General features: G+C 38.0%; 1 protein-coding gene across 1 annotated transcript; it reads right to left on the bottom strand.

Moving 5' to 3' along the window:
• Window positions 1-393: 393 nt before the first annotated feature.
• On the bottom strand, window positions 394-23,038 carry acer2 (alkaline ceramidase 2). The gene is made up of 6 exons (XM_022213393.2): window positions 22,658-23,038; window positions 22,145-22,259; window positions 16,276-16,417; window positions 13,318-13,455; window positions 4,149-4,286; window positions 394-3,099 (listed from the first exon to the last, which is right to left on the bottom strand). The coding sequence occupies exons 1-6, from the start codon at window positions 22,769-22,771 to the stop codon at window positions 2,913-2,915; spliced, it is 834 nt and encodes a 277-aa protein (XP_022069085.1). The 5' UTR covers window positions 22,772-23,038; the 3' UTR covers window positions 394-2,912.
• Window positions 23,039-25,007: the final 1,969 nt, after the last annotated feature.

Genomic DNA, 25,007 nt, shown 5'->3' with positions numbered 1-25,007 from the left:
AAATGTCCCTGTAAACTCAAGATTGCCATGATATACATTGTCTTTACGACAGTATTTAAACTTTTGTTCACAACCGTATGGTCTAAGATGTCACATTTATTATGTTTCAAAATCTGTACATTTGTAGGACAGTCTGCTGTGGAGAATACTGGTAGTTCTGTTTATTTAAATCACAAAATAAAAAACAAAAAACTATTTTATTGTGCTGAGAAGTGACAGTTGTATAGATTCTCTGTGTAGAAGTAAAATTAAGGAAATGTGGGAAAACTTTGCCCCCTGGTGACAAAACCTGTCATCTGCACCATTCCAAACATAAAACACAAAAGGTAGAATGAACCGTGAATTTTTGATCAATGTAATTTTCAAAAGTGGAACACAAATAATCACCAGCAGTCATTTGGAATATTGGCTTGGTTTATTGCATAAAATAAAATACTAATATTCTAATCTATTACAAATATTGGTTTACAAAACAGGATAATTTATGAAAATAAATATTTCTGTGCAGTTTATCTGTATTGTCAATGCAGGCAGAGAAACACTGAGCTCTATGTACACGTAAGTCAATAAAAAGACACAACCCATTAGGCCGTTGTTAACATACTCACACCTCATGCCAAGACAAACATCACAAAGCCGAGCATTAAACAGGCTATTCTATTCACACCAAGTCTGCAATCTGATGTGCATTCATTGACTCTCTTTTCAAGTCCTGAATATTCAGATTTTCTCTTCATCATAAAATAAGCCACCATCATGGGTCACCTGTACAATTCAATACGATTTGCAGCACAATATAAGTATTCTTAGATTTGTTCGCTTTTATCAATACTTCCCAAAGTTTGTCCTGAAGGTTAATGAAAACAAGAATGTTTGGCGATACAAAAGGCAGTAATAAGACAATATCAAAATCATTCACTCATCAAATTTTGGTGCACTTCACTTACAAAAATAGAAACTGTGCAATATTTAACAAAATACTTGATGCCGTTTCAAAATATCCATTCAGAAATTCAGTAAAATAGTTGTTTTCTTCATAAATTGTGATCCTTCATTTCACCTTTAATTTGTGCACAAGTTGTTTTCAAAGTTCCCAGAAGTCGTTGCAGGAGTAAAATAATATTAACAGCATGAGGCAGTTTTCAATAACACATCCAACAAAAGGTCTGAGGTGAAAAGAAACTTTGGAGATTTTTTTTTTTTATCTTTCTAGGGTTAATGTTTTGTTTTGCACCACCCAGAATATGTCCCTTTTACATTCTACAATCAGAATATCCTCTTTTTGATCCAATAAATGCTGCTAAATAAGAGTTTTGGTTTTAGATCAAAGGTAATAAATCCTCATTTGTCCTAGTATTTTACTTGATATAAGCTAAATGAATTTCTACTTAATGAAACTAAAGCAGTTTTTCATCTTTTAGAGCAAACAGTACCCACATCACAAACTTTCAACCCCGCTGTTCGATTAAGGCTTTTTGCACCGTTCTCATGAGCACAAAGTCTAAAACGCTCAATAATAACCCTGAAGAGCCGTTAACAAGTTGAGATGTCTGGGTTAAAAAAAAAGAAGAAGATTGGAAGCAAAAATCTTTCAGCATCAAGAGCGGAACATTAGCGAGCAAACTTTTTGATTAAAAAGGTGCAATTATCACTTTCTGAAATGTCCTGTGCATGTAGCCGTTGGGCTTTGAGAACAATTCTTCATTTCACATTCAGTTATTCTTTAATTTGGGCTTTGGCCAAAAGCAAAAGGTACCGAGTCATTCAGTAACACATGAATGATATTCTTAGGAAAATAACTGCGTATTACCTTGTTAGTTAAAGTATGTACAGGAATATATTAAACACATTTCTCATACATTATCCTGAACAATCACAGTAGCATGCTGAAAGTAAAACTTAACACGTCTGTAACAGAACAAAGTCCTATCTGTTTCTGGCATTGTCCATCTAGAAATCCTGTCAACGCAGAGGGCAGGTATACAACAGCCTATGGTTTTGTGAGGTCTTGTAACGCTTCTTTTACATTTTATGAACCTTCCTGTGGACTCACCGAGTGTAGTAAGACTGGCTGAGCGATATCAAGCTTCAATGCATTACGCATCCATCACAGTTAATTAATCCAGTGCTTTATTGTTTCTAAATGGTTTTAGAATGGCCAGACTACACCTATGAGATGCTATATTTATGCTCGTAAAGGCAAGACACTGCTTTATGATGAGGTTTTTAGAAGTTACCACAAAATGTACAAAATCTTCTCTTTAAAGAAGTTTCAAATGCATAATATTAACACTTTCCCTTTTTAAGCACCAGTGTGCAGGATTTAGGATCTAGGATTTAGCAGAAATGTAAATAAAGTATTCAAAATTGTGTTTTCATTAGTGAATAATAATCAGCCGTAACTTTGAATCACTGTGTTTTCAGTTTAGAATCAGCCTCTTCTGTTAAGGCTAACATGTTTCTACAGTAGCCCAGAAATCACTGGGAAAAAATCGAAAGTTGTTTGGGAAAAGAAAGGACTTCAGTTGGTTGGAACCTGCAGTCTCACCACTAGATGAACCAAAATCAGACACACTGGTCCTTTAAGAGAGCACATGATCTCTCCTGATAAGCCTGAGATATGTTTGGAACACTGTAAAGGTTTCTTGGCTTTGATATTATGCTATTTAAAGAGTAATCAGGTGTTTCTTTTGGCAGATTTGTGGCACCTTTCATTCTTTGACTAGTTGCATAAACACTGCTGTGTAACAAAGACCAGACCAGGGCAGGAGAAAAGGGAAAAGGTAGATCCTCGCGGTTGGCCAAACTGTGCATCACGTACATCCTCAAGTCACAAAAAGCACCAGTGGATGCAACACGACTCACACACGTGCTGGTGGTATCTTGGTATCAAAGAGTTGAAGCAGCAGACCTTAAGTCACCTTGACGGCAGACTTCTTGTGGACGCAGAGTAAGGAGACGTACGGCACACCGATGAAGGCCCACTTCTCGTTGGGCCAGAACATGATGACGGGGCCTCGCTCCGGGGCCTCGGTAGCAACGTCGAAGTAGGCGAAGCAAACACAACCCAAGTAGGAAGCCAGACAAATGAGGATGTGCCTAGAAGAGCAAAAGCACCATGAATAAGCCAGACAATTTGTGAGATCGTTCAGGTGCAGCTATTCAGAAATTAAAGAATAAAAGTGCAAAAAATCTTCATTGTAGTTTTCCATGATAGACCTAGAGGAGAGGTGTTAAACTCATTTTAGTTCAGGGGCCACATTCAGCCCAATTTCATCTTAAATGGGTTGTATCAGTAAAATCACAGCACAGTAACCTATAAATAACCACAACTCCAAATATTTACCTTTGTTTTAGTGTAAAAAAGTACATTCTGAAAATGTTCACAGCTAATAAACCTTTTGCAAAACATTATGAACAAACACAATTTTCTTAAGAAAATTAAGTGCAATTTCAACAATACTAAGCCCCACTTGATCATTTACACATTACAACTTACAGATCAACTTACAGTGTCTACAAAAGAAACAAAACATTTAGTCACAGTTATCAATCGAATATTTTACTTTATGATCAAAACAACTTGTCAAAATCTAGAAATTATTTTACATTTACATTCATTTGCACATCTGTGCGCTAACCCAACCATACAAACTGAAGTGGGAACTATAAAGAAAGACTGTTAAGTTGTCCCACTGCCTTGTAAATGTGTTAAGTTATACATAAAAAATACATGAAAGTTGTGGGAGTACAGTGTGCAAATTTAAAATAGCAGTTATTTTATTGAAAAATTGTACTTAATGTCGCCTTTGTAATTTTTACACGTTGCAATGTCGTCCCGTGAGCCTAATCCGACCCTCAAATGGGGCGGTTTTGGCCCGCATGCCGTCTGTTTGACACCCCTGACCTAGAACTATCACCTCTGAAACAGCTGAAACAAGCCGAAAACAGGTGGACATTACAAAAGTGCCAAGTCACAATTACTCACTTGCTTCAAGCCAACAAGGTTTTTAGGACTAAATTATGAGCATGTAAGACATGATGGAGATTTATAAAGTGTGGGAACATTAGTTTTATAGTATTAATTTCCCTTTGAATGTCACAAGATTACACATGCTGTCAACAAATGCTTTTGGCTTTGATCTCACCAAGCACAGTGTAAGTAGGGAAAGTTGACTGATGACCACATTTCGCAGAATATCCTGTCACTGATCCAGCAGAGCAGAGCCAGCGCCCACCAGATCCCTGAGATCAGACCCAGCTTGAACACACGTGGATTTTCACACCTGCGATGAAAAGCACACACATTCAGGTTTTTACAGCGGGTCTGACCTTCTTATACCGCGGTCCATTCTTACATGCACATCAACATAATTATCAAGCCTACACTTGGGACTCACAGTTTTTATTATTTTCCATTTGGTTCCTTGTACGTGCCAACCTTTGAATGTAGTATTTGTCGATGCATATACCCAAAAAGCCAACTTCACAGATTTTTTGACATGTGTGACAGTGGCTATTTATCCAGAAATCCTTTGACATCAAAAGTCATTTTCAAACCTGCTTTACATCATTAACCCAACATTGTCATTTTTAGTAAAAATGGCAAACTGTTATGAAACAGTGGCCCAGCGTATATGGAGCAACATCAGAATGCCTTTGGAGCTGTGTTTGTTTCCATCTCAGGAATGCAAGTCCAATGTCCACCTTCCTTCAGCTTGTCTTGGTCTCCAGTAACTAATTGTTAGCTCTTAGGCTGCTAATGCTCTGCTATGCTCATCAACTTGTAGCTACATATTGAGGTCAAACAATCCACTGTAAAATTTGAAATATCGATTATAGTAGCTCTGAAGTCATTATGTCTTCCCATTTGATGATGGCAATCATTATTTCTACCAGTATGATGTAGTATGTAACTTTATCATTCGCTGTAGTGGAAACAGTTGTTTTGTGTTGTAGAGTGCATGATTAAGACAATCTGGAGCTCTTTCTGTTGCATTTTATGCACCGATTATGTTATTTAATTGAAGCTTGCGATTATTGTTTTCATTGTATAAATCACTCCGCAAGGAACGCGGCAGAGTTATGTGATGATAGGTGTACATTTGTCTGTCTGTTTCTCTGGGCGCAACATTACTCAAAAACGGACTAATGGATTTGGATGAAAATTTCAGGGAAGGTCAGAAATGATACAAGCACCAGCTGATTAGATTTTGGCAGTGATGCCGTTTATAATATGGATCCACGGATTTGGTAAACATTTCTGTATCATTGCCAGATAGCGGCACAGCGGCACTGTAACTATGACAACAAGTGGACACTACATTATCACTTGATAGTGATCCTACTACAAATCGACCGCTGAGGACTTATCGGGACTTATCCGTCTGAAACTATACGACTGAGCAGCCTTGGAGTGCTTTTCTTGTTATTGCTATTGTTTTTGTTGGTATTAGTATTTATATTATTATTGTTTGTGCTGTTACTGTTATTATTGTCTTTTGCTATTTTGTAGGTTTTTATTATTATTTATATTATTATTTAGGTGTTATTGTTCTTCTTGTTATTTTTGTTCTGTTGATTTGTTGTTATTCCTGCTATTTTTGTTGTTAGTATTTCTGTTATTATTTTTGGTGTTGTTATTCTTCTTGTTGCTATTTTTGTTGAAACAGCATGCACAAAGATAAATGATGGGGTGTCTTCTTCCATAAATGGATAAGTAAACTGCATTTTTAATCATCATTCAATTTCAGTTTCAAAAACTGTTCTTTCTTGCCATCTTGAGCATCAGTAATTCCTGATCAAACAGGAAATTATTGGGGGTTTAGTTCTGGTGTTGCACTAATCACTGATCAGTCGATTCAAATAATGGGCACATAACAATGTCTCCCAGTGGACACACCACTGACCTACAGACAGCTAATCCAGAGTGATAAACTATTCTTAGTCCCGTCCTCCTTCTACACACCAGGCACAGCTGAGGCAAGACAAATACGCAGGAGCCTGACTGACTAAAGTGCACTGATGATGCAGCAGTTGGTCACTGCGACGGTGTCACCTTCCCTTCAGACAGAGCATTTGATGAAGTCATGCTATTTTACAAGCCTCTAAATTGAGCTGCCATTGTTTCAAGTAGAAATTAATCTTTGGATGACACAAACTCTTTCCAGAAAGCTCTAAAACACAATAACATCCAGGATAGCAACAACAGATGGAATATTTTAAGGCTGAAGGCTCTGAATCAACAGAAAGAGAAGTAAAACATTGTGATATTTTATAGAGATGCCCAGTATCTGATTTATTGTGCTGCTATATTAGTGTGATGGGAGAGTGGAGCTGAACACATCTCCACTCGCAGTGTAAATGTGACAGATGAAGGAAGTGCGAAATTGAAAAGTACTCGTCTGATGTTCCTGACTGATCTCCACCGTCTGGACTTCCATTCAGAAAACTTAGCAAACGCAGAAGGAATTACTTGGACATTTCGTATATAAATAATCAAACTCAGTGAATTACAAAGCTGGCGAGATCTGTGTTTGGAGGTCCGTCTGGAGGAAATTTGTTCCGTCTTTAGCGCCTCCTGGTCAGCCTGGAGCTCAGAATGCCACTGACAACAGGATTTAAATTTATAAAAGTGACATTTATTTCATGAAGCACGGGCTTGGGGCTTCTATTTCTTGTTGTTTATAAAGTTAAACTTTCCTCGACTTAATTTTACTAGTTTATTAATTAAAAAAACTAACAAAAAAACCACACAAACAATGAGATTCCTGCCCATACATTAGAGCGTAATATATAGCGGTGATAATGAAAGCTGCAACTACATCTGACTACAACCCAAATCCATCTATAGCAGGGGTATTCAACTAAAACTCATAGAGGTCCAGTCAGAGCAAAGATCCGGAGCGGACCGGACCAAATATTCAGATATTCGTCATGAATAGGGACTGAATATCCGGAGCCCAGAAAGTACTATTCGGGCCAGCCCTAGTAACCTGGTAGTTGCATTAATGTCTGCATGTAATCAATAACTGACAAAAAAGAATACAAGAAAAGCACTAAGAGAGCACAGTAGTCCACAAAGGCTGCTCATTCACAACAGCTGAAATCATTTTTATAAAATCTGTGGATCCAGACTATAGGCTGCATCCCTGCCCAAATATATTCAATTGGTCCTTGTGCCATTTCTGACTTTCCCTGAAAATTTTATGGTAAATGGTTGTATTTATATAACGCTTTACATGATACGTCACATTCACCATTCACACACTGATGGCGGAAGCTGCCATGCAAGGCGCTAACCACGTCCCACCAGGAGCAATTAGGGGTTCGGTGTCTTGCTCAGGGACACCTCGACGGCCCGAGGATCGAACCGGCAACCTTCCAGTTACAAGACGGCCACTCTACCCATTGAGCCATGCCACCCCACATTTTATCCCAATCCTTTTATCTGTTTGTGAGTAATGTTGCTAACTCCGTGAAGGCTCTGCCTCCTTATCAGAGTAATAAATCTGTATGAATCAAAGAATGAAGTTTGATAGTTGTATTGTGCAGCTGTCTAATAGAGGTAATCAGCTGCATTAATTAGTAAAATAAATACATTATACATGTTTAACAGTTTTCTACCAGCATTCCTGTCTTACATAATTTCAAGTCGCAGCATTTTTTACCGTCATAAATTTTCATATTCCTCACAGTTCTCCGTTAAAACAACCTGATGACTGAAGCAGCTGCACGCAATCAGTTTGCTTTGTGCGGAAAACGAGTCAAAAAATGCCTTGAATGCTCCTGTTTGTGTGACGAGTTTAAAGCAGAAACTCTGCGTTAACAAAGAAAGCTGGAAACCACGTTCACAGCTGTTAACTCTCATTGAACTTTCAGTTTTTGTCAAGCCGAGTCCCACAAAGAAAGCCTGACTAAGTCGAACTGTCATTCGTAATTCAGCTTCTGATCTACTAAACCAACATTATAAACACTAGAAAAGCTGTACTGGTTAAAATAGAAGATTCCGTCAAAATTACAATCCCCTCATAATTCACTGATCATAGGTCCGGGTCTGAAAAGCATGAAATCTGAGTCTGGACTAGTTCGTCACCTGGAATCTGTAGGAAATTAATGATGACGATGATTAAGCCTGCTTTAAATTCTCTCTCTTTTTTTGGCTAGTTCTGGACAGCAACATAGTAATCATCACCCCACAAAGCTGGTATCACAAACATGTTAGCAAACAGTGCTGGCACAGGCAACACTGGCGTTAAATAGTTAATTAAATGCAGATCTGGGTTTTAATTTTCTGCATTTTTCATTTCAAGTGACCCCAGTGGCATAAATCTAGTTTTGTTCTCTACTGGTACTATTAATAAAACAACAACAGGTAAGAATTCAGGCAGCTTTAAAATATAAATACAGTGCAAACATTGCATAAATATCAGAAACCCATGAACTGTCTCATAAATATAAGCTACTGATCCTAAGGGACCAAGCAACCCCAGAGTATACTGAATTAAGGAAGGGTCTGTTTGACGCCTTATGAATTCAGCCTTTTATTTCAAGGTAAAAACTGCGCTGCTCCTTCCAAAACTAACTCAGTTGATGAGCGAAGCTGTCTCTGTCTTACATAATTGGTCCGCAGAGGAAGCAAAAAAAACAAAAAAAACAGCGCGTCCTTATCGGCAACAGGAAGTTCAAAAATAGATGTACAATGATGCGTCTTCCCAGAGGGAAAGAGGCCGTTAAAGTGTCATCAATACTGTAATATCGTGTAAGTGTTTCAATCGATTATATTCACTTGGGTGGGTGGGGGGGGGGGTCCTTGCTGTGCATCAGGTATTAAAGCCAGTTGGTCTCATACCTGACCTTCCATTCATATATATACTGCCCTGAGTCAGCCAACGCCTCTTCCTGCCAATAAACATACGCTGACAAGACCATCAGCCGGACATCTGGAACACTGACGCCATCAGCTCACAGAGAGAAGCATGAAAGATAAGAAACATGACATGGGACCAGGACTTCTCCCCAGAGACAGAATGTGCTGGAGAGTTCAACTGTTGTTGGACTGTATAGAAAGGAAATGGTTCCATAAGATCAGAAACACGAAGCCGGACACTATAAAAAACAGCCTGAAAGAGAGAGAGAGCTCTTGAGTTCAACTCGAAAGTTACAACAGCATACCCTTCCTATTTGACGCCAATATCTTGTATAAAAGCCAAACTGTGATAATGACATAAATCAGAATTATCTTAGATTTATTTTATCTTTTATTGGCCTGGTCACAGCAGAGATGGACGGTAAAAATGAGAGTGAGGAGTAACTTTCAACAAATGCCTCACACTACCATTCAAAAGTTTGAAGTCACTTAAAAATGTCCTTATTTTTGAAAGAAAAGCAGTTTTTTAAATGAAGAAAACATAAAATTAAACAGAAATACATCCTAGACATTGCCAATGTGGTAAATAACTATTCTAGCTGGAAACGGCTGATTTTTAATGGAATATCTACATAGGGGTACAGAGGAACATTTCCAGCAACCATCTCCTGTGTTCTAATGCTACATTGTGTTAGCTAATGGTGTTGAAAGGCTGATTGATGATTAGAAACCCCTTGTGCAGTTATGTTAGCACATGAATGAAAGTGTGAGGTTTCATGGAAAACATGAAATTGTCTAGGTGACCATAGAATTTTTGAAACGTAGTGTATGTTCTTTGCATTTTAACTTCATGAGTAGAATGTTGTTATCACATTAGTGGAAATGACTGGCAAAAACACAAAAATGAGACTTCATTTGTGATAAAAGATGAGAAAAAGAACAAAATGGGTGTTTATGTTTGTCAGAATATGAAATTATAAGGATGAATATGCATATATAAATGTGATGGTTTAGTTTTTACTCTGCCAAGGAACGTGGTGGAGTTATGTGACAATCGGCACTGGTTTGTCTATCTCTCTGTCTGTCTGTCTGGTCGCAACATTACTCAAAAACAGACTAATGGATTTGAATCAAATTTTCAGGGAAGGTCAGAAATGAATCAAGGACCAAGTGATTAGATTTTGGCAGTGATGCAGCTTATAGTCTGGATCCACGGATTTATCAACAATTTCTGTATCGTTACAAGACAGTTACAGCTGTACCACTATGACAACAAGTGAACGCTACATCAGCTGTCTGCAGACGATCACATGATTGTGATCCTACTACAAATCGACCGCTGTGGACTTATTGGCACTCATCCATGGGAAATGAAACAAGTAACAACTGATTAAATTGTTGGGGTGTTTTTGAGTCCCATCAATTTCTGCCACCTGCTACATATTTAGGTCACATGATTTGGTATCCGTACATAACGTACACATGTAAAACACACGCCTGTGATCAGCGGAAGGTCATTTTGTTTGTGGGTACATCTGTATCAAATGACCACATTCTATAGTGCTGTGATTTTTGATCAATAACTAATAAACAAATGCTGATTTTTTAAAAAAAATGCTGCATTTCTGACCATGCCATATGGGGAAATGAACAGCCTTGGTGGAGCACTGCACTCTCCAAGTGCTTTTCTTGTTTTAATATAATTTTATAAAAATATGTTTTTATTGCTTTGGTTTTTATCTCTGTTAATTTAACAACAATCAATCATCCATCATTTTTGCAATGTGAAAATGAACTTTGCTCATTTGCTACATTATCACTTTTCTTAAAAAAAACCCAAACCTGTCTTGGATATTACAGTGTAACTATGACTGAGTTTTCTGAAAATTCCAGTTTATGTAATAATGCAGTGCGTAAGTGATACACTGGAGACATTGTTTCTGTTCTGCTGAATGTGATTTGAATCGGTGCCAACAGCCGTACTGTGAAGAAAAAAAGCAAAACAACAACAAAATTGTTCGTCCTGTCTGAGGGCAGAAGTCCATCAGTCAGGGCAACAGGAATTCTCTCTCACTGAGCGGAACAAAAACAAGCGGGCTCAATAGGTGACTGGCACTGGCAGTAATGTCAAGAATTGCTAACAGGTTGAACAATGGATGACTTAAGGTTTCAGGACTGATGGTGGTGAGTAGAGGTTGTGGGAAACGGAAACAACAGAACATAGGCCCACATTAGTGTGACGGAGGAAGGCATTAGAGACACAAACACATACTGACACGCACAAAGGAGCATGAAAGGCTTGTTGTGTGTTTTCAGGAACATTCTTTCACATCATAAGTCCCAATAATTAGCTTGGAACAGACATGTCATCATACAGTACAAGTAGAAAAGTTTAAAGGTTGTATGTCGGTGTACTGTAGATGACACATGTTCCATCTCATTTAACTTTTGTTCAACAACCACACACATAGCCACTAATATCTCAGTTCAAATGATTATTTATTACTTAACTAAAACAGGTTATGCTCTTATGTGGAATTCAGTTGTAACAAAATATCTAAACCTACTCACTGCCAGGTGTCACAGTTGTAAAACTGACTGTCCAGTTTAGCTAATATATGAGTCGTCTGTAATAATGTTGAAAACGTCTTACAAGAGTAACACAACCTATGCAAAATTACAAAACAAGTGAAAAAGCTAGTTTTAGTGTTCATTCTAAACTGTTGAAATACTACTAACTCTGAAGCCAATGGATCTCCATGTATGCAGGTAAAAAAAAAAATGAAATAAAACCATTTATATGTAGAGGATTGACTCTTCTCTAAACTTGTCTTTTTGACAATTTCTGCAACAATCGCTTCTTATTTACACACATTGTTAATCGATTTACCTCGATGCACTATAGATGTTTCTAACACATTATTAGCTGGGACATTCCCATCCCTTATGTTAACCCCAAGAAGTTTCTGGGTGTTTTTTATTCTCCCGTCACATTTTTAATCCACCAAGTAACGGTAGAATTATGTGACAATTGTTGTACTTTTGTCTGTCTGTCTGTTAGCAAAGACTGAGCAGCCTTGGCGGAGTACTGCACACTCTGAGTGCTTCTCCTCTTATACATTGTGACCTCAATTTTGACTCCAATATCAAGTCCTGCACCTCGATGAAAAGAACGCAACCATGACTTGAACAGAGAGTACTTAAAGTGTCTGTTGTGCAGCATGACAAAGTTAGAATGTCAGAAATCATTAGGGAAAGAAAAGACATTTTGATTATTAATTTTACAACTATGCCCACAGGTGTTACCGCTATTGTGGGAAAACGGTGACTCTAAAACTACAGATATTTAACTATTTGCATTCAAAATTTGTTTCCATATCAGTATAAACACATCCTGCAGTTCAGCTGAACACTCAGAATTTTTGTTATGGAGCTGTTGGTTACAGTTAAATTACTAATGATGTCATGATTGTACAGAGGAGGGCAGATGTTTTTACTTTTTACGGAGTCAGGTTAGAGCAAATGGCTCATTTTTGGCAAATTTTTAAATGAGGAATGGAAGATATAGTGATTTTGATTTTTAAAAAATCCCAATTTTAAGCTTAGAATCAGTTAAGTTTTCCGATTTTGACACGACTCAAGGACTTCAGAAAGCTGAAAATCCAACAGTTGTTGCCGTTTTTACAGTTTCTGACTAATAAATGATGGTATTTTTAAAGATAACGAGCCTTTTAATCCCAAGAGGCTAAATGATGCAAACAGATTTGTAAAGCGAAATCACAAGTTTGATCTACCCTCCAGATATTAAGCCCTTTGGAAAGGCCTTTCACAGAAAATTAGTAATGGGTTTATGAACGGATTCAACCCCCTCATAGTGAAAAGGATTTGTTGTTTGTTTCTGTACACAAAACAGTCAAACAAACATCCCACAGTCAAAAGGCCAGATCCAGTGCAGTCATAATGAGTCACACTAGGAGAAGATGATGCAAGGTGGGTGCAAAGTAACACAATCATATTGAAACGGAACACATCGAAAAAGGAAAAGACAAATTGCTCAGACTGAGAAAGCCATCAACACAAACAATTCAACATTAAAGTGCCACCAGATTTGCTCCCTTAAGCTTGAGTCAGTCATAGGAAGAAATTCTACGGTATCTTTGATTTGACATGGTCTATACTGACTTTAATAGAAGAGGCGTTTTAGTAACGGAAAACATTTTGTTACTTTGTACCTGCCTGACATTGTTTTTTTGTTGTTTTTTTTTTTTTTTTGTCCAGAAGAAAAAAGTGTATCATGAGGAAATTTATCAACATTTGTTCCATTACAAATATTAGCAGCTACATGTTATATAACATATTACGGTGCTCCTGGATTTAGGTCTGAACATTCATCTGCCTACACTCATCTCTGCTGTTTAAAAGCAGAAATAATCACCCCTTCCACTAACCTTTTTAGCTCAGTAATGAGCAGCGCGGTGCAGGGGATGCCCAGAGTCATGAGTGACAGTGAGTTGACGACAGGCTTGACGAAGGCCAGCCCAGTGGTGATCCCAGACAAGATGCCAATGACCACTTTGAACCTCGACCTGGATGGAGAAGAAAAACAAGCCAGAAAGACAAGAATTTGTTGCAATTTTGTACTCTGTGGACACCATTGTGAAATACAAGAGGACTGTCTGGATGACTTTCTCTATAAAGCCCTCTAAACACACTAAAGCGGGGGTGTCAAACTCACTTTAGTTCAGGGGCAACATTTAACCCACCTCAATCTCAAGTGGGCCAGACCAGTAAAATCACAGCATAATAACCTGTAAATGACCACAACTCCAAATTTCTCCTTTGTTTTAGTGCACATTCTTAAAATGTTCACATTTCAAGAATTATCTTTTTACAAAACATTATGAACAACCTGAAATTCCTGAAGAAAAATAAATTCAATTTCAAAAACACTATGCCTCAGTTTATCGTTTACACATTACGACTTACAGATCACAGAGTGTCTACAAAAGGAACAAAACATTTAGTCACAGGTATCTGGAACTGAATGATACAGTATTTTACTTTATGATCAAAAGTCAGACAAAAATAACAAAAAATTTTATAAAAATGAGACACAAAATGACAAAAATTACACACAAAAAGGCAACAGCAAGAAACAAAACGACAAAAAAATGAGAGCGACAACATAAAACAAAAAAAGAGACAAAAATTTGACTAAAAAGCTACAAAGCAACAAAAAATGGACAAAAACAAGACAAAAAATTACACAAAGGAGATAAAAAATGACAAAAAAGAAATAAAAAAAAACAAAACAAAAAAGATAACCAACATAGGCGAGACCAAAAAACACCAAACGACAAAAACGACACACAAAACAAAAATAAAGCAAAACACAAAATGACAAAAATAGGACAAAAAACACCTGCGTGACAAAAAGGAAGAACAAAAGTCAGACAAAAAAAGACAAAAAACAAGACATCTGTTGCAAAAATAAGACACAAAATAACAAAAAAAAACAAACAATGAGCAATCTAGTATTTTACTTGATGATCAAAACAACTTGTCATGGTCTAGCAGTCATTTAAAATGTACAGTTTTACAAATTTACAATTTTCCATTAATATCTTCTCTGTAATTTTGGCACTTTAAAAAGTTGTCCCATGGGCCAGATTGGACCCTTTGGAGGGCCGGTTTTGTCCCGCGGGTCGCATGTTTGACACCCCTGCACTAAAGAGTAAATAAACAGGCTCTGCTCGGCTACAGATCTGGGGGAGAAGGACAGTAAGTGACAGCCTGAAGTGAGAGAGCAGCCATGAGGCTCTGTGACAATGGAAAGAGAAGTGAAGACATGTGATGCAGCTTTTACTGGCGTCAGCTATCTTGGAGAGGCCTATTATTAAACAGCAGTCGACACATCATGTGACGAAGCAGAGGGCTCCAGCACATGAACCTGCTAAACACACAAAGCACCAAGCAGATTAATGCGTGCTAATATGTGACTCATATACAGTATCTCACAAAAGAGTAAGCCCAGTAACACACAGAAACATTGAATTTCCCTTTTGAGATTAATAAAGACGTTGTATTGTATTGTACCCCTCAGATTTATGCAAATATTTAATTGCTTCTTTTCATGGGACAACACTGAAGAAATGACACTGTGATACAATGTAAAGCAGTCGGTGTACAGCTTGTATAACAGTGTAAATTTACTGTCTCCTCAGAAACTCAAGATGCAGCCATTAATGTCTAAACTGCTGGCAACAAAAGTGAGTACACCCCTAAGTGAAAATGTCCAAATTGGGCCCAAAGTGTCCATATTTTTGTGGCCACCATTACTTTCCAGCACTGTTTAACCCTCTTGAGCATGGAATTCACCAGAGCTTCACAGATTGCCACAGGAATCCTCTTCCAGTCCTCTATGACGACATCAAGGAGCTGGTGGATGTTAGAGATCTTGTCCACCTCCACCTTCCGTTAGACGATGCCCCACAGACGCTCAGCAGGGTTTAGGTTTGGAGACATGCATGGCCACTCCATCACTTTTACCCTCTGCTTCTTTAGCAAGGCAGGAGTCATCTTGGAGGTGTGTTTAGGGTCGTTATCATGTTGGAATAATGCCCTGTGGCCCAGTTTCTGAAGGGAAGGGATCAAGCTCCGCTTCGGTATGTCACAGTACATGTTTGCCTTTATGGTTCCCTCAATGAACTGTAGCTCCCCAGTCCCAGACCATGATACTCCCACCACCATGCTTGACTGTAGCCAAGACCCACTTGTCTTTATACTCCTCATCTCAGAGAGTTGAACTTGTTGAACTTCCAGTGACCATTATGAGAGCATATGTGAGCGATAACACCAAATTTAACACACCTGAAACCTTATAACACTAATGAGTCGCATGACACCTGGGAGGAAAAATGGCTAACTGGGCCCAAATTGGACATTTATTTAGGGGTGTACCCACTTTTGTTGCCAGCGGTTTAGACATTAATAGCTGTGTTGAACTATTTTGAGGGGAAAGTAAATTTACACAATAAAACTGTACTTTGCATTGCATCAGAGTGTCATTTCTTCAGTTTTGTCCCATGAAAAGATACAAATAAATATTTGCAGAAATGTGAGAATATGAGATATTGTACATTGCTTTTCATTTAATGTTGAAAAAATGTGCTTGAGCCTCCACCTCTAACATCTTTCACCACCTCTTGTGTGTGCACAGTTTTAATCCATTCAAAGAACTTCCTGCTCTGATTTCACCGAACAGCTAACGAGCCGCTGTCATGATAAGCTAATAGGTGCACACATATAGCTCAGAGCACCACATAGCTGGCCCAATCCCTCCATAAACCCACATACCCGTTTTAACCTCCCAAAGGCTGTTATTTTGACGCAGCTACTGAACATACCGATCCCTCCTGAACATCCTTGGTAGGTATCTCTTGGGAAACCACATGGCGATGGCACACATGAGCACCCAGAGAATGGCCAGTTCATCCAACATCTGGCCGAGGAAGCTGAGGGTGGCATGGAAATAGGTTGACCCGATACCTGCCAGGAAAGAAACAAACACAGAAGAGCAGAGATTTTGTAAGAAGAATGGCAGAATTTTGTGTTTAAAAAGGCTAAATGAATAAAGTTGTGTCCTTTCATAAGAAAGTCTGTGAACTTGTGCATTTTGATCAATGTGGAGTCGGAAAGGAAACTTCCAGAAAGTTAAAATCTCCCTTCTGAATAAAGAGGCAGCTCAAACATAAAACATAAAAATAGTGCTGAAAGTTCGTCTAGTTCTACTAAGAAACCCACTTGCCATAAACAAAAGCAGCCCAGTGAACCAAAGCTGATTGATTTCAGCTGTTTTTCGCAAAGAGTCTCAGTGGAAATGACAAGTAACTGCTGGCTTCTGGAGCTTTGACCTCTTGTTCAGCTGTGGATCATGTTTTTAAAGAGTGGCTCGCTGTTTAGTTTGTCTCGTGCACAAGGACACACAACAACCAGTGGTTTCACAATGTTCCACTGATCTACAGGTGCAAATAAATCCCTAAGTAGCTCAGCAACGCGCCAGCAAAGACAGGGAAGGCAGTAAACATCAATGCAAGCAATGTGTGCTGCGAAACTTAAATACAAAAATCGGCTTTGTAAATGTTTTACGAGGAAGGAAAGGCATGCTTCGAATTGTCAGACATCAAGGAAACACTGAAGATAAACAGAACTTTTGCCTGTCTATGAGGAAAACTCTACAGGATATCTTCAGTTACAATTCTTCTTCTTTGCAGTTGCAACAGTTACTTGCAAAGAAGCGTTACAGTGAAACGCTGCGGTGGGACGGACGTGTCAGTGCCCCTCTGTTATCATGGACCAACAGGCCTTATTTTATCTGCATGATCTGTTCTCATAACAGGCGCTGCAGGAGATTCCAGCATTTCAATGGACTTCTTATCCAAAGGGCGACTGCTTCTTCCAGTCAGAAGTTACTGATGTATGTCACCAAGATTTACTTTCCATTTAGTGTCCATCAACTCCAAAGGGAAACATCCGGTTCTTTAGCTACTAAATACTTGGGTATTTACACCAGCTATTTGCTAACTTTGTCTCTTTGCATAGGGTACAGTGGATTCATAAGAGCTTGTCCACGAAAAAAAGGGTGCCGTTTCATGGTCAAAACTGATGCAGATTAAAGCTCGTTTGGTTGGAAAACCAAAGCAATGAGCTGAAGGACTCTGAAATGCTTCTTTTACAGACGGGAGATGTTCTCAGTTCATTTGTGGCTATTAAAATATCCTGGTCATTGTTATGAAAATGTTCAGTAAAGTAAAATAGGGATAAAATGAAAGTTTGTCCCTGAAAAGGGGCTCAAACTGTGGCCATGAGTAATCTGCATCTTAAAAACAGTCACTTTTTAACTGAATGTTAACACACCAAACTGTTCCATACATGAAACTGAGCCAAAATCAGTTCAAACTGATTTTGTTCTACAGTACCGTTCAAAAGTTTGGGGTCACTCAGTTTTATTCATGTGCTAACATAACTGCACAAAGGTATTCTAACCATCAGTTAGCCTTTCAACACCATTCGCTAACACAATGTAGCATTAGAACACAGTGATGGTTGCTGGAAATGTTCCTCTGTACCCCTATGGAGATATTCCATTAAAAATTAGCTGTTTCCATCTAGAATAGTCATTTACCACATTAACAATGTCTAGTCTGTATTTCTGATCCATTTAATGTTGTCTTCATTGAATAAAACAGCTATTCTTTCAAAAACAAGGACATTTCTAAGTGACCCCAAACATAGAGAACTTTGTTTTTGGACTATAAGTTGGATATCTGTATCTATTTTAATAATCGATTGGTCCTTTTCATGACTTTTCTACTTAGAATATTCAGAAAATGAGATCCTATGCTTTTCAGACAAGAGGAATCAATGCTTTCTTGGTCACGTTTTTGGGTTTTAGCAAAGCAAAATGAAGATGTCACCTTTAGCTCTGCAAATTTTCTGCATTTCTTTTAAAGCATACTTTGTGGGCTAAATATTTAACCAGTTAATTGAACAATGATCCAGTTAAGAATCAATAATGAAAATAGTAATTGCAGCCCAAAGTTAAATACATCACATCTGATTTTTGGAGGCTGTCACCGCCATGTTTTTGCATTTTCTACCACAGGGGTGTCAAACACGCGTCACTCCGGAGTTCAATCTGGCCCATGGGACGACTTTTTAAAGTGCAAAAATTACAGAGAAGACATTAACTGCAATTTGTAAAACTATAAATTTCAAATAATTTCTGGTCCATGACAAGTTGTTTTGATCATAAAGGAAATACTGGATTGCTCATTGTTCTTTTGTCATTTTGTAATTTATTTATGTAATATTTTGTCTTTTTTTTGTCCGACTTTTGTCATTTTGTTTCTCATTTTTATTATCTTGTGTTGCCTTTTTGTCTCACTTGTGTTTTTTGTCTTATTTTTTCTCATTTTGTGTTTTGCTTTAGTCGTTGTTTTGTGTGTCCTTTTTGTTGTTTTGTTTCACGCTTTTGTCATTTTCTTAATCTCATTTATGTCATTTTTTTGTCTCTATGTAACTTTATGGTCAAATTTCTTGTCGTTTGTCTAATTTTTTGTCATTTTGTTTCTCGCTTTTGTCGATTGTGTCTCATTTTTGTCTTTTTTAAGGTAAAATACTACATCATTCAGCTGCAGATACCTGTGACTAAATGTTTTGTGCCTTTGTAGAAACACTGACCTGTAAGTTGTCATGTGTAAATGAGTTTGACACCCCTGCTCTACCATTTTAGCGAACAGATACAACTATTCAGGAAAATACTCTGCAGATTTATAAGCAACAATAAACCATGTATGTACTTGTATTCGTCACAGGCGGTGCGGCTTTATGAGTAACTGTGCACACACAGGGCTGAGGCCAAAACCACAGAAAAGCCGCTGAATGTTTTCATACTAGAACCTACAGGTTTGTTTTTCTACTCGAGCCGGAGATAATCTGAACTACAGACACAGAAGCAGAGACATGAAACCACGTGACCCCTTGTCAGCACTGCTTTTATGTTTGAACAGGCGCCAGATTCCTAAAAATGGACACAGTCAGAGCTGCTTAGATACAAGAACCAAGAAATGTTGGGCTGTCTAATAGGATCCAACAAGTGAGCAGAACACAGAGGCTGCTTTAATTCCCCCTCAAACCTGATCACTTCTATAAAAGGCAGATTTTAAGAGACACCAGACGACATGCTGCTCCTGCTGCTAAGTCAGTTATGCAAATTCTGTTCAGCTGCTACAGTTTTTATCTGACAGCCACTAAGGTCACATCCCAGGGACAGACAGGGTGGTGGTGGTGGTGGAGCGTTATCTCTGCTGACGGTGAGTGTTTTCACAAATCTCTCCAGGTCTCTGCTGCCATTTACATACAGTAGCAGCACTTAGGACGTAAACACTGTGTCAGTTTAAATCTGCAGGCTTATTTACACAACCAAGTGTTTTTACAAAAAGGGTTGATTCAGGATGACTTAAGGCCAAAACACCTGAGAAAACCTGCATCCTAACAGCGTTGATTTGGCTTAAAAATGCTGTTCGATTCGAGTCTTTCACTGTTTTTACGCAACAGATTAAAAGCTGTTTTGGTATAAAAAAGGGATCAAATGATTTTTTTGAAAAAAAAGCAACACAGAAATGAACTAATAATTAAGAAAAGAATTACTTGCAGACTCACTGACAGCTACCGTCATTACATTTTACACCCATATGCAAAGTTTAGAGGCTGTTTGAATGACATCTAATATATAAAGTAGTAAACAATAAGAGATTGCGATACAAAACAATAAAGCACTGACAAGATCATTCTCAGTGTGTTAGTATATTAAAGTATTAATACTATTCCTGCTCTAAAATGAATGTTTTGTTTTCATTTTATCCCTTTAATTGCTCATAAGTAGCTCCATTTGGTGCATGTAGATGGCATGTCTTGCAAATCCTTTTGAGAGTACCACCTTTGCTGTTAAACATTAAATGTACTCAAGTGTTGTAATAAGGTCTCTGCTTCCATTTACATACAGCAGCAGCACTTTGGCATAAACACAGTCAAATGAAGTCTGCAGGCTTATTTGCACAACCGAGTGTTCTTCTGAAAAGGGTTGATTCAGGACGATTTAGGGCTAAAACATCTGAGAAAACCTGCATCCTGACAGTGTTGATTTGCTTCTTGACTTGAGTCTTTTTGTGTTTTTACTCAACAAATTAAACACTGTTTTGGTTTAAAATAATAAGACAGAGCAAAAATGCCTTATGCATTCTCCCAAAGTGAAAATTCATATCATTTTACTGTTGTTTTGATCAAAACTCAAATATTCTTCGATAATAAGTGCAGAAAAACAGCAAACATTCACATTTTCAGAGCGACTGAAGCAGCTAAATATCAAAACTGTTCCTGATTCATTTGCTGTTCATCGATTGATTGTTAACTGACTGATCAAATACATACATATGCACTCAGTGGTGACGTAATTAGGGACACTTTCAACTTGATTTGTTGCACTGACATACAACTGTTCTGCCATAAAGTCTGCTTTTATGATGCACATAAAGCTCAGCAGCTTTTTACAACGTCAGTGTAGTATTAGTGGTGAGTTAGTCCATATTTCTACAGATCTGCTCGACTCATATGCGTACATTATGTATAATTACCCTAAACATACAGCGGGAGTCATAAAGAATCATCTTTAACAGCAAGGAGGACAAGGAGTCCTGCAACAACATGCTCTGAGACCCACAGAGCTCTGATCTGAGCATCATGGAGACAGAATAAACCAACTGTGAAAATAAACTGTGGCACATTCTTCAAGATGCTTTATGCAACCTACATTTCAAATATCTTAAAAGAAACTCAATGCAAAGAGAGGACTAAGAGTCCAGCGAACATGTTTGGTGTTGATTCTGTGTTTTTTGAACAGAACTGTTGGTAAACTCCATGTTCATGCAACTATATGGCAAAGATTTGTAAAGCAAGAACACAACACAAGCTCTGCTGATAAGGAAAATTGCACCAGACTGCTTCCAAATGGGCCTGAAATTGCCCCATAGTTGTCTTTTGCTTTTGTTCATGTCAGTTAACTTGAATGTGGAGAAGAACTGGTGCTGGTTTCTGTTTAAGATAAGATAAGCCTTTATCATTCCCACCGTGGGGGAATTTGGGCCAAAGATGGTGCAACAATTAAGGAATGCAGTAAAAAAATAAACCAAAATATACAAAAGCACTAGTGATCTCCAAGAAATGAGCAGCTTCTTCCCCACTGCCATAACCCTAATAAACGGCTGAGGCATTCCTCCACACCTGTACAACACACAATATACCAGCGTATATGTACACTAGGTATTCTAACCATCAGTTAGCCTTTCAACAGCATTAGCTAACACAATGTAGCATTAGAACACAGGAGTGATGGTTGCTGGAAATGTTCCTCTGTACCCCTATGGAGATATTCCAATTAAAGATTTCCAGCTTGAACAGTCATTTAACACATTAACCATGTCTAGACTGTATTTCATATGAACTGAATGTTATCTTCTTAAAAAAATGCTTTTCTTTCAAGAATAAGGGTATTTCTAAGTGGCCCCAAACTTTTGAGTGGTGGTGTGTGTATTAATACATATCTGTGTGTGTGTGTGTGTGTGTGTGTGTGTGTGTGTGTGTGTGTGTGTGTGTGTGTGTGTGTGTGTGTGTGTGTGAAGGACAGAGCACTAACTGGTCATCATTCAGGTAACTTACCAACCACCACTAGTAGAATCCATATGAGGTAAATCCCACTGTTGAAATGTGTTGCATATTGGCGGAACAAGCACATTAATATCGGTGGCAAAACAAAAAACAAAATGTTGCTGATCTGAAATGATAAAAACAAAAGGAAAGATGTGAGCAAAAATAATCCATCACATCCGAACTGATCGTGTAGCAAAATGACAACATGCTCAGAAGTAGATCAGGCCTCAGTGCTTTTTTTTGGTTTTGTTTTTACAAACTGCAACTGAAATGAAGGAAAAGGGGAAAAACTCGTAACCTGATGCTAACAATAAACATCCTGATGCTGAAGCTGAAAAGCAGCCAGAATCTCTTCCAGCGCTAGCTAGAGTTAACCTGAGAATAACATGAGGGGCTGGAAGAAAGCAGAGCAGCTCAGAGAAAAGAAAGGCAGAGAAGCTGTGGCTGTAAACAAAAGCTGTATTATGCAAAGACAACAACAACAAAAAGCACACAACGTTAGCTGCAGCTCTGGACACCGACCGTGTTGTAAAACTCAGCGATGCTGGGGTAAATTAGGTAATTGCCTTCACACCAGTCCACCTCGGAGCTGCCAGCCTGCAACTGGTCCCAAAAAATAAGATTAACGTTGCTCATGTCCGGACTAGTTCAGTCTCTGGACGCCGAGGAGCGGAGGGGAGCCGACGGAGCTCCGGAGGCTGAGGACGCCCGGGGGAGAGTCGCTGCGTGTCGGCTACACTTTAACGCCCGACACCTAGAAGCGTATCGTGCATCCGAGTTTGCGGTAAAGTGGACAGACCGTTCTTCAGCTGCATTTTCAGCGTGTCCTTTCACAAAGACTCCGTCGTGACGCTCCGTCCACTGACAGCTGCTGGTCAAAGAGTAAAGAGGGGCAGCGAGAGAGTTCACTGCCGCCTGCCGGATGCTTCGCCTCAACGGGGTCTCCATGTGTATAAACCAACCAGGGGTGTCAAACATGCGGCCCGCGAGCCAAAACCGGCCCTCCACAGGGTCCAATCCGGCCTGCGAATTACATACTGAAGACAATAACTGCAATTTGTAAATTTGTAAAACTATGAATTTAAAATCATTTCAACACCATCACAAGTTCTTTTGATCATAAAATAAAATACTATATTTGTCATTTTGCGTCTCATTTTTGTAGCATTTTGTCTTGTTTTTGCTGTTTTTTTGTCTGATTTTTATCGCTTGTCTCATTTTTGACATTTTAGTTTCTTGTTTATGTTGTTTCATGTTTCCTTTATGTCTCACCTGTGTTTTTTTGTCTCATTTTTGTCATTTTGTGTTTTGCTTTTTTCATCGTTTTGTGCATCATTTTTGTCAGTTTGTTTCACGCTTTGTCATTTTTTTTGATTCATTTGTCCATGTTTTGTCACTTTGTAACTTCTTTGTTTTGTTTCGTGTCGTTTGTCTCATTTTTTGTCAATCTGTTTCTCGCTTTTGTCATTTGGGTCTCATTTTTGTCATATTTTGTCTTGTTTTTGTTGTTTTTTTTGTCTTTTTTAAAGTAAAATACTACATTGCTCAGCTTCAGATACCTGTGACTAAATGTTTTGTGCCTTTGTAGACATTCTGTGATCTGTCAGTTGTAATATGCAAACGAGAAACTGAGGTATAATGCTGCTGAAATTGAACTTGCTTTTCCTAAGAAATTTTTAGGTTGTTCATAATATTTTGTAGAAAGATAATTCATTAAATGTGAATATTTTCAGAATGTACTTTGTTGCACTAAACCAAAGGAAAAATGTGGAGTTGTCGTTCTTTATCAGTTATTATTATTTTATGATTTTACGGTTCCGACCCACTTGAGTTGAAATTGGGTTGAATGTGGCCCCAGAACTAAAATGAGTTTGACACCTCAGGTCTAAACCAACCAGAGGCACCAAACTTATCTTAGTTCAGGGGCCACATTCAGCCCAATTTCATCTCAAGTGGGTTGGACCAGTAAAATCAGAGCACAACAACCTATAATGACAATTCCAACATTTTCCTTTGTTTAACGCAAAACAGTACATTCTGAAAATGTTCACGGTTAATTAACTATCTTTTTGCAAAACATTATGAAAAAACTGGTATTTGTTAAGAAAAAAATTCAATTTCAACAATATTATGCCTCAGTTTATCATTTGCACATTACAACTTCGAGATCACATAGTGTCAACAAAGGCACGAAACACTTAAATCGAGACAACATATCACAAAAATGAGACACAAAGCACCAAAAGCGAGAAAAAAATGACAAAAACAATGAGACGAACAACACGAAACAAAACATAAAAGGGACACAAAGTTAGACAAAAAACTTAGAAAGTGACAAAAAATGGACAAATGACACAAACGAGACAAAAAAATTACAATAGCCTGAAGCAAAATGACAACAAAAAAAACACACCAAACAATGAATAAAGAAAAAACACAAAATGGCAAAACTAAGACAAAAAACACAAATGAGACAAAAAGGAAACACAAAACGACAACAACAGGAAACAAAATGACAAAAACATGAAGCAAATGACAAAAGCCAGACAAAAAACAACATAAGCAAGACAAAGTATTACAAAAATGAGACACAAACTGACAACAGAACAATGAAAAATCTAGTACTTATAAGAAACGTAAGTGTGATTTCAACAATATTAAACTTCAGCTTTGCATTACAACTTTCAGATCACAGTGTGTTTACAAAAGGCACAAAACATTTAGTCACAGGAATCTGGAACTGAACAATCCAATATTTTACAACTTGATTTGACTTCAAGATGTAGAAGTTACTTTAAATTTACATTAATTTGTGTTTAGCTATGTCCCAACATTGTCAAAACCAAATGTCGCACTGACAGCTTGTATATGG

Source organism: Acanthochromis polyacanthus, chromosome 3, assembly GCF_021347895.1.
Source record: "Acanthochromis polyacanthus isolate Apoly-LR-REF ecotype Palm Island chromosome 3, KAUST_Apoly_ChrSc, whole genome shotgun sequence".
NCBI lineage: Eukaryota > Metazoa > Chordata > Actinopteri > Pomacentridae > Acanthochromis > Acanthochromis polyacanthus.
This window is presented reverse-complemented; position numbering and strand designations above follow the sequence as displayed.